Raw genomic sequence first — 10,879 nt, 5'->3', positions numbered from 1 at the left:
AGGTTCCTGTCAACGTTTAATACTCCAGAGACTTTCAGTGGAGTCTTCCTTCAAATAAAATCTACAGCAAACACATGACTCGCTCTTAACAAAGGCGTTCTATTTAAATCCTCCTCACACACACACGCACACACACACACACACACACACACATATATGTGATATAGGGCGAGCTGAAGAAGTGTCAGATTGCTGCTGTGCTTTTAGTAAATGAGGCATTGTGTGATATGTGGAGCAGCTCTGCAGACTGTGACAGTGCAGAAGATGTATGCACACACACACACACACACACACACACACACACACAGACTCACTCTGTACTTTGTTTTCTATAACACTTATTCTTATTAAAGCTGTCATCCTGACACCTCCCTGAGATTCTCTCTGTTGCACCATGTGTTGCTCCTCTCTGCAGGAGAACACAGACACAAAGGTTCATGTTCTGTGAATCTCTGAACAGAAACATCAGATCGATTAGACAGTCAACAGCTCTTGAAGCACACAATGGTCCTATTTATGGCTCTGTCATATTTATACTTTAATGAGGGGGCCCCAATCAGGCGTATGCATGGTTACAACGAGCACCGTCCTTTGTCAGCTTCTGAGCAGATCACTGGGAGGTCCAGCACTGCTGCTTATTAATAACTGCTACATTTCTATAGGTCAACATGATGTAAGGATGGGCTGTGCATTCAGCTGTGACTCATGGTTATAACTGTACCAGCAAAGGAATGACAGTTACACAAAATAAAAAATGAGACATTAAAAACACTATAAATCATAGAGTCACAAATTTGTATTTCAGATAAATGGCAGCAAATTTGGGCCTAGTTTACTCTCTTTGCTGCTGTGCATTATTGGAATTCTGTGACAATGTAACTACGTAATGTAAATAATAAAAGTTTGGCTGCAGAAAGATTTCTGGAAGAATTTAGAGTAACAAACAGAAATATGAGCATTATACAATCATGCTGCGGTCCTTATCTGAGAGGTCAGTTGACCTGCAGACTGCAACATGTTAAAAAAAAATTCTTGCACAGTTATCGCTAGTGTGCCATTGGTTAACCCACCGCCTGCTAGTCATGTCATAGCTCAGTACATGTGGATCCAGATGCAGATGGAGACCTGAGCCCTCTTATTGTGTATATTTAGTTCCCGTGCCTCCCTACGTTCTCTGAGGATCATATAGATGCTCTGTGTAGAAAGTGTTTGCATATTTTACTCAGCCTGGGAGCTCCCACTCAGTGTGTTTCCTCCTGCAACATGAACGAGCCGTGGACAGACTGTGGTGACCTAGAAATGCGATTATTGTGCTGACTAAATGCTTCATAAACAAAGATATGAAAATATTCATTGTTGTGGGAACTCCCTGAGACGCGGTGGGCCCCCGGAGGGTCCTAGAGCCGTATTTTGGGAACCACTGGAGTTGATAATTTGGAAAAAGCAAGCTCAGCTTCCCATAACAAGCTGCACCTGGGTGCTGAATCCACCAAACAAACATCCAGTAATCAGGAATCCAGGCCAGCGGTCCCACACTGCTGATCATTATACAGCGCTGGCCTGGTTTCTGGTTTCTGGAGCTGTGGAGCAGCAGCAGGAGGAACTTTTTCTGAAGGACATGCTCAAAGACAAACGAGCCTGCAGAGGAAAGTCAAGGAACGCCTCTTCCCATTACAGCTAATTTAGTTTCTGGATGAAAAAAGATGCATGTGCCCGTCATGCGTAAGTGAGCTGTCACTGAACTAATGGAATCTGCTGGACGTCTCTGTGATCCAGACTGGATCAGACAAATGGTCTTTCTGTCCTGTTCAAGGGACAGTCTCAGTGTCTCACAGTCCTGACTTTATTCTACTGTAGAAGTGATTCTCGTGCTCAGACTGTCCACCAGGTAGCAACCTCCGGGTTTGAGCAAGGAGGCAAACCAGGAAGTGCCTTAAGCCTGCATTCTACCAAAAATTCCAGCAGGGGGTGCTAAGTTTGGCTGCAGAAAGATTTCTGTCCATTCATTTCAATGCAAAATTGGAAAACTTCTCACTTGATTTATCACCTCAGAATTTTTTTGGGGACAACACTACGGTCTCAATCACTAGTAGAAAAAATCTTCGGTAACACTTTACAATAACCATCATTTATAAATGGTAAATAGACCATTTATAAATGGTTAACATATAGTTTATTAATGTTTAATCATCATTTATAAACAGCATATAGACCATTTATAAATGGTAAATAAATAATTTATTAATGTTAAACCATCATATATAAATGGCAAATAGATAGTATATTAATGTAAGTTAAAAGTTACTTTACCATTAACAAACATTTGTTAATGATTTCCAAATGATACATATACCTTTATGAAATTGGTTGTAAAACATTTATAGATTAAATATGTAGACCTATTGTTAGAACTTTGTAAATGGTTAATAATTGGTTTATAAACCATCAATAAACATTACTTTGATGGTTATTGTAAAGTTGCGACTGATGTTTATAATAATTTGATGTTTAAGAAGCTGTTTGTAAACCATCAAGTAACATTTATTTGACTACATTAAATATTTTATTATACAGCGCTGGCCTGGTTTCTGGTTTCTGGTTTCTGGAGCTGTGGAGCAGCAGTAGGAGGAACTTTTTCTGAAGGACATGCTCAAAGACAAACGTTTAACGTTTAACGACAAACGTAACATTTATTTGACTACATTAAATATTTTATTGGTGTCATTTGTGCACAAGTAACAGAACTGCAGTAGATTTTAAACTACAAAACTTTAAACACATTTATGAACAAACCCTAAAGTCAATGTTGATTTGCAGCACTGCACTACAAACAAACAGGGTGGAAGAAAGAGAGAGACATAAAAAGGTCAACACAACAGATAATCGATAAAACCTTTATTACAAAACTGTAATTGCCATGCAAACATTATTTTAAAATATTTACCATGAATGTGGAACAAAAAATATTTGCTGGCCTGATAAAAGAAAGAGACACATTAGAAGGGATTTGGTGCATCTCTAATTTGACAAATGTTCTTCTTAAATTGAAAAACAAAAATAACAGTGAAAAAGATGTAACAGTAGCCCATATTCTGTATAAATAAATAACATACAGTGGCTAATGGTCATGTTTAAACTTTTTGCATAACATATATAACTTCCAACATCCAAATACGGCTTCCCAACCTACTTCTGCTCCCGCTTGTTGTATGGTATGAGCTTACCCACTGCTTTATCTTTAGCTATTTTGGCCCTGACTTCTGCATCATTTTGAATCATGTATTCACATTTGCTGACAAAGTCAGCTATCTTCTCTCTTTTATGGAATCCTGCCAGAAGTTCTTCAAACTTATCTGGGCAAGCTATGGCAAGCTCCGGGATTGCCGCTTTACATCTCACCGTCAGCTCTGTGACACCAGCGAATGCACATGCTTCGCGCAATTTCTTTCCACTGTTGTATGCCCTCAACACCCTCTTGTATCTGGCAATGATCTCCGTGGGACGACAGGCTACAAAAGTAAGAGAAGTGTTAGTAAATAGGGGTGAACTGGTCAATCAACAACCATCCCCGTGATTCACCTCTTCTGCCAAGTGGTGTCTTTTCTTTTGCCACCTTCTTCTTCTTCTTCTTCTTCTTCTTCTTCTCCTTCTTTCCCTTTTCGATGTGGCTTTTTTTTTTGTCCCTATTCTTTTTGTACCGTTTTCTTCTTTTCCTCTCATCCTCTGAAGAGGAGGAGGAGGACGAGGATGAGGAGTAGTTGGACTCAGCAGATGAAGAGGAGGAGGTGGCTGATGAGGGGGGTGCAGATGATGATGACTCCTTCACTACAGCATTGGCTTGGCCTAAAAAGAGAAAATTGTGTAGTGTAAATAAAAATAATAATGATAACAACATAACAGTGTTTACAGCAAACAATGTGCTCACACTTTGGAAGACATGATAGTAGGGCTGCTCAAGCGGATTGGGAATTGTTTCGATTTGACTGATTCTGCTCATCAGATCCAGTTCTTATTGAATCTTAGAATCTCCAATATGATTCTAATATTTTTGTTGGGGGAGAAAATAATAATATTTACAACCAAATATAATAATAATATCATGAACCAAAATTAGGTTTGAATCCCCAAGTATACACTCCAAATACTGGACTATCTTTTTACAACTTTTTGCAAGATGATTATTGAATTGAACTAATTTGAAATAAATTGTTTATTAATGGCCAGTATGCATCATGAAATCTTTATGATCCTTTTAAAAAAAAGTTTAACTTCCAGTATCTGTATTGAAAATTGGAGCAAAAACTATCAGTATCAAATTGTGTGGTATCACCCATCCCTTGTTGAAAGGCAGCATGTTGAAAGATGCAATAAAATGCTATTTCTCTGGAAAGTACAATTTAGATTTTAATGTGTGTGTGTGTATACCAATACTTAGATGTTAGTATAATAGTCAGTGTTGTGCAGTTTCTAGATTTATGAACCCTCAAGTACAATTTGACATAAGCTTAGGAATACAGTGACATTTGTAGTTTTGACCAATACTAAAGATACTTATCTAGTATATTAAGTCCATGTGCTTCACTGCAGGCAGTGTTCATATGTTTGGAAGGACAAAACTTATTCTGATACTGAGATTAGGATTAGGTATGGAGAGAAAGACGTTTTGAGGAGAAGGAAAAACACTTACCTGCAACTTTTTGACGAAGGGAGGCCATCTCCTTTTTCAATTTCCGGATTTTCAGTCTCAGCAGATGTTCTCTTTTCTTAGCCTTTTTGCTCATGACTGCTGCTGTTGGACTCCTAACTGAAAATGAGAGAAATAAAGTTAAGTGCATCTAAAATCATGTTGAAAAAAAATGTTATGTTAAGTATATGTCATAATTATGTGAAAAGCTGGTTAAGGGAGTTGGAACAAAAGTAGAATATTAGAACATAATGGGAGATAAACTGAACAAGGAAGGGGGTAATGATACTGTACAAAATGTAGATTCTATACTTATTGAAATTCTGAAGACAACAATTCAATGTCCAATTCTTTAATGTTGTGTGTTAAACATATTCATATTACGGAGTATGTATTATACTACCAGGCCTAACAACTTTTCTGTGTGGAACCCTGGAATGGGTAATAAAGAAAAAAATAAGTTTAACAACACAGCACATAACTGTACCCCACATCGGACAGCTCTTGGCTAATATTCTATCAAAATTTCACATGAACTACTAATATAAATGATCATGATATGTTTCCAATTAATTAACTGGTGTGAAACTAGAGTCTAACTTCTTATCTTTCGAACCGAATATTGTTTTAACCGTGTACGTTAGCCTCGGGTTTACCAGAGTTCGCTAAAGGACGCTAACGCCGGCGAATTAGCCGTGTGCTAACTGTATCCACACACACATTGGACACTTGGATCTCGGTTTTCGGGGGAAATTGTAGTTTCTGGGTAAGCCAAATAAATATCAGTGTTATCAACCATCGTTATCTACACACCCGGACCGTACTTCTGTCCTTCACAATAAAATACAGTAAAAATAAAGATGTACTTTAATGCAATGCAGATGCGTCTGATGATTGTCTCTATATATATATATATATATATATATATATATATATATATATATATATATATATATATGATTGTGTCTACAGACCCCCCTCTGCCCACCTATATTTTGGTCTTTTTTAACAGATAAACATTAGCTAACTTACCGACAGTGTGAGATTTGTCTCCTCTGTCAGCATCAAGGGTGTCGCTGGAAATATAAAAATCATCTTCGTCATCTTGGATAGCGTTAGTTTCAGTCAGGTTCTTGCAGTCACCGCCATTGCTACTGTCGTCCGCCATGATGCTAACGTCGGGTGCTGTTGGCTGCGTTTTTCCTTTCCACGACGGCAGCGTTGCCAACATGTCTTCTTTTAAGGCTTTTCCAGATCTGGTGAAAGGTCTTTTGGGCATGGTGAAACAAAATGTTACTGAAAAAATCAGTCAAGTTGCATGCACATGTCAGGAGGCTGTCGTTGGAAAGAGACAGGTCCGAATAGGTCTGAATCATAATATGCATGAAGAGTGATGCTGTGTTCAAGTGTAACTCGGAGGTCGTAAATTCCGATTCCGAGTAGGAAAACTGCCGGTATGTTTTCTCAACCCCCAGTTCTTCGTATGACATAATTTCATCATGGAATCACCCACATCATTAAGAAAAATAAACATTTTATTACTTTTTATGAATTTTAATGATCTCAACCTCCGACTTTGTTACTTGAACGCACCTAGGTCTGAAATTGACGTGTTTCCCACCTCCGACCATACACGAACGCAGCACGACCTGTACTTCGCCTATGATCTGTGACCTCATGGCACACTTTTGGCGCAAACAGGAAGTCTGAATAGCTCAAGCCAGCCGCTGCCGTTTAACCCAAGCTCACGTATGGAAAAAGGCCAGGTTTAACCACTGAACTGAGGGAGTTAATTGAAGGCTCTATATCTAAAAGAAAACGCCTGAAACTTATACAATGGCTACAAAAAAGAAAGCTTCTCAAAAAGAAAATGAACTGCAACATTTGCCAACACAAAATGAAGAAGAGGGACTGCAGTCGTGGAGATTTCTATAAATGGTAAGTAAAGTTACCCAATCTCTCTTGAATTTACTTAATCTGCACCAGATTACATCACAGTATTAAGTCATTTGTTTATTTATTTATTCTTAATGTATTTACTGCCTTATCTGTAAATTAAAAAAAACAACTACTATTTGTTGTTCTATCTATGTACATGTTTTGTTAATCCTTCAAAACTGTTAATTTTTAGATTGTCATCATGTTGAAACAAATTTTTGGAAAGGTCTTAAACCTAGATCACAGCAATTATGGTTTATTTTTGAATTTCAGTGGATCACTCACGAGTAACTGTTGTCCATAGGGTTTGTCAACAGAGGACCAACCACAAAGGCATTGTAACAAAATCAGTGCGGCACCAGTCTATCTTCAGCAAATCCAAGATGAGCCTTTCCAACTGGATGAGATTCTTGTACAGGTATGGAAATAATACTAAAATATCTACTGTATATATCTAGTTTGGAAGCCAATCAGAGTCCAATATTCACTTTGAACAGGTATGATGGGGAAACATGAAGCAGGTAAATGTGTGAAATGGTCAGAATTTGCATCACAGAGTCCTTTTCAATTAAGGAGGAGTTAATGAGATATATAAACATAGGCAGACACAAGTGAAAACACAAATAGCAGTATATTTTTATATGTCTTAAAACATCTTTAGGTTGAATCTTCAGTGGCTAGATTTAGTAAATTAAAGTGTGTATCTGTGGCTGTGCAGCTTTCTACCACAGAAGACACTCATCAACAATCAGTGGAATCACCTGAGTAGGTTTGAGTTGAAACAATGAGTCATCCTCTGTGTTAATTATTGGGTCCCAGTGACCAGGACAGAGAAAGCGTCAGTGTTTCATCAGGTTTAAATAGATGAGGTAATGACTTTGGGTGACAAATCATTTAGCATTTAGCTCCTGCAGCACCTCTGATCGGCTGTTTGCAGTAATGATCGGCAGGCCGCTGGGTGCAGGCTTTAACAAGTGGCATTTGGCTTCCACGACGACTTTGCATTGATAGAGTGGGCTTTTTTTTGCTGAATAAATGAAAATGGATCTGGGGCGGAGACCTGGATGTGTAATCATGCTGCTCCGCTGACATTTGGAAAACAGCTTCTGCAAGAAGAAGACTGTTCATTTGTGTCAAGAGACTAAAGGTTTGTTTTACTGCTTTTATACAGAGATCATGGAGGCAGTTTGGCCTTTAAGGAACACATTCTGAATGAGCCTACCACAAAAGAGCAACAAAGGACACAAAATTACCCAGAAAATACAAAAAAAAGGACAGAAAAATTACAAAAAATACCAGAAGAAAATGTCCAAAAAAGTAATTAAAAGTGACAAAAAAGAGACAAAATTACCAAAACAAGTCAAACAAGAGCAACAAAAGACATACAACTGCCCAGAAAAAAATAATCAAAATGACCACTTTTTTAACGTTACTTTATGTCAGTGGTTTTGTACCCTAAACTCACAGAAGCTGCAACTTTTTTACAGCAGTGAACCATAAAAAAAAAAAAAAATACCAAAAAAGTCATTAAAACAGCAAAAAAGACACAAAATTACAAATAAGTTATAAAGAGCAACAAAATATGCAAAATTACCAAGAAAATCCTTTCAAAAAAACAACACAAAATGACAAAAAAATAAACGGAAGGACGTTCAGCAGGAGAAACAGGGCTCATGTCCCATGTGGAAACCCAAGTAAACCACTTTTTTTTATGTAGCTTTACGTCAGTGGTTTGTAGCCTAAACCAACAGAAACTGCAGTTTTTTTACAGCAGTGAAACGTATACGCATACGTCTATGTATAATAACATGTGTCTGTTCTGTCTTTTAGGTCGGGTATCTTGTTGGTACGAACAGCTTTTAGTCTTGATGACCGGTCTGACATCTATAATGCATTGAAACAAAATTATCGATGGTTTTCACAAATTTCAAATCTTTATTATCGAGGGAAATACTAACATGTGCTTGTGCTAGAATACGCAACCAATGGTTCCAAGGTTTTCTCTCAACACTCGCTCTAAGTGCCTCTTGAAAAGCTCTCAGCACGTCGACCTTCCACTGAACCGTTCTTCTGTCTCCACAAATACAGTATCCATTCAGAGTGTGTAAAATGTAAAAACAGGTATATACATGTTAACACACACACACTCTCTGTTGGTTCCTGTGGCTCCGTCAGCTCTTCAGGAAATCATGTTCCTCATAAATAAGAAAATTATGGGCTCCTATAAATCTGCACATAAAGTGGGTTTTATAGAAGGGCAGCCACACACACACACACAAACACACACACACGCACACACACACACACACACACACACACACACACACACACACACACACACACACACAGGGACTCATTAACCTGCACACAAACACAGATTCGTGCACACACACACACACACTCTGTCTATTTCCATTTGTTTGCTCTCATTATGTTCACACCCTGCATCGTTTATTTACTTTGTACTGAAAGTGCATCAAATAAAAACGGATAATTTATTGTTATTTATTATGAGAGTTGTTTGAAGCCTCTCTGCAGCCGGAGAGTCCTGAGGTGAGTCACAGCGTCACCACGGCAATAATAAGAGTCACATTCAACTGGAAATAAAAATTAATTTTAAGGGAATGACCAGAAGTAGATTCACAAGGAAATCCCCCACAGAGCAGAGCTGCAGGGAGAGAACTGGAGAACTGTAATTCTTCAGATTTAACTCCTGGTTGATGTAGTGACTCCTAAGGTTTCTACAGAAGAGGATTAGGGCCAATTTGAGAAAAAGGAGAACATTTTTATAATGCAGCATTTGGAGATGTAAATTGTAAATTTTGTCAAAAATTTTAAAAATTGTCCTCAATATGTTGAATATATGTCTTAAAACATTCACCATCAAACAACCATAAAACATTTTTTTTCCAGATTATTTACCAATACGGATAATATACGGTAGATATTTGTATTTAAATATAATATTTAAATATGTGTGTCTATTAACAAAAACATTTTTTCTACTTTAATATGACAGTAAGCGTTTTGCAACTTTTGCTGACAGAATTTTTAGCATTTTTATGATTTATTTTTACATTTTTATACTGTAAGAAATTTATTTTACATTCAGCAATATGATGTGTGTGTATTTGTTGTATTTTTACATAGAATTCACTGTAATTTAACATTCAAGACAATTAAGCAATTCCATAATACTGTAAAAAAACAAAACTAAAATGTCACATTATATTAAGTTACAGATTTAAAAAATGGTGTGTAGCTAATATTTGTACAAAAAAAAATTTAATTTACCTTTTTTATGGCATTTGCAATAAACCCTGTGAAATAAAACAGTAAATTTCTGTTTTTTACAGTACCCCATCCCTGCTGCCTGCAGGTAACTCACCTGCTGCTCTGCTCCCTCAGGCTCACCTGTTCGCACCTGTCCCCTCATTGGTCGCTCAGTAAACTTGTATATTCCTCCTCTCTCTGTCAGACTGCCTGGTTTCTGTCTGGTCCTCGGCTCCATGACTCTGTGGATCTCTGCCTGTTTCAGTGCTTTGACTCTTTCCTGTTTCTGATTATAATAAGTGAACTTTAATGCTCACCTGTCTGCCTGTGAGTCACACTTCCTGCTCTGATTCCTGAGCTGGCAGCTTCCTGCTCATTGTATGTAGGACAGCATGAACACTGTGAACACTCGCTGCGGAGCTGATGGTCAATAACAGCAGAGACTCGCTGAACTCTTTGTTTGTCCCATTTTCTCAAATTCATTTATCATTACAGGTTTTTTTGCTGAGTGTGCAGCTTTCTTGCACCTGCGTCACCCTCAGACACACACACACACACACACACACACACACACACACACACACACACACACACACACACACACACACACACACACACACACAAACACAAACACAAACAGAAAACACAAACACAAACACAAGGAGGTGATGATGGAGATAAAGAGCCTCACTGACATGGATCCTGGTGGTTCAGGACACTAACTGGTTACGACATTCTGGGATTTTAAGCAGACATTTGTGCTAATTTATTTTGACACATATATGGGTCATATCCTCCATTTATGTGGTAAATAATCCATGAATATTATAAAGAAACTATTGACACCAAGGAGACATTCACTGTAAAGAAAAGCAAATAGATAGAAAAGATAAAAGAAAAAAATAGTTTCATGCAATTTATTTTGTAATTACAGTTTTTCTCAGTCACTTTGGTGGATTTCTCACATCACATCTCACATTTACA

General features: G+C 37.7%; 1 protein-coding gene across 1 annotated transcript; it reads right to left on the bottom strand.

The window, feature by feature from the left end:
* Positions 1-356: 356 nt before the first annotated feature.
* On the bottom strand, positions 357-6,173 carry LOC131970683 (uncharacterized). Its single transcript, XM_059332112.1, has 6 exons — positions 5,717-6,173; positions 4,688-4,804; positions 3,744-3,843; positions 3,400-3,509; positions 1,474-1,638; positions 357-409 (listed from the first exon to the last, which is right to left on the bottom strand). The coding sequence occupies exons 1-6, from the start codon at positions 5,961-5,963 to the stop codon at positions 357-359; spliced, it is 792 nt and encodes a 263-aa protein (XP_059188095.1). The 5' UTR covers positions 5,964-6,173.
* Positions 6,174-10,879: the final 4,706 nt, after the last annotated feature.

Source organism: Centropristis striata, chromosome 4 (assembly GCF_030273125.1).
Source record: "Centropristis striata isolate RG_2023a ecotype Rhode Island chromosome 4, C.striata_1.0, whole genome shotgun sequence".
Taxonomy (NCBI): Eukaryota; Metazoa; Chordata; class Actinopteri; order Perciformes; family Serranidae; genus Centropristis; species Centropristis striata.
The sequence above is the reverse complement of the archived record's forward strand: the minus strand, read 5'-3'. Positions and strand labels throughout refer to the sequence as shown.

Coding starts and splice junctions, on each gene's coding strand:
- LOC131970683 (XM_059332112.1), bottom strand. CDS start 5,963: ATGCCCAAAAGACCTTTCACCAGATCTGGAAAAGCCTTAAAAGAAGAC. Junction 4,805..5,716: donor AGACAAATCTCACACTGTCG/GTAAGTTAGCTA, acceptor TCTCATTTTCAG/TTAGGAGTCCAACAGCAGCA. Junction 410..1,473: donor TTGGTGGATTCAGCACCCAG/GTGCAGCTTGTT, acceptor GTTCTCCTGCAG/AGAGGAGCAACACATGGTGC.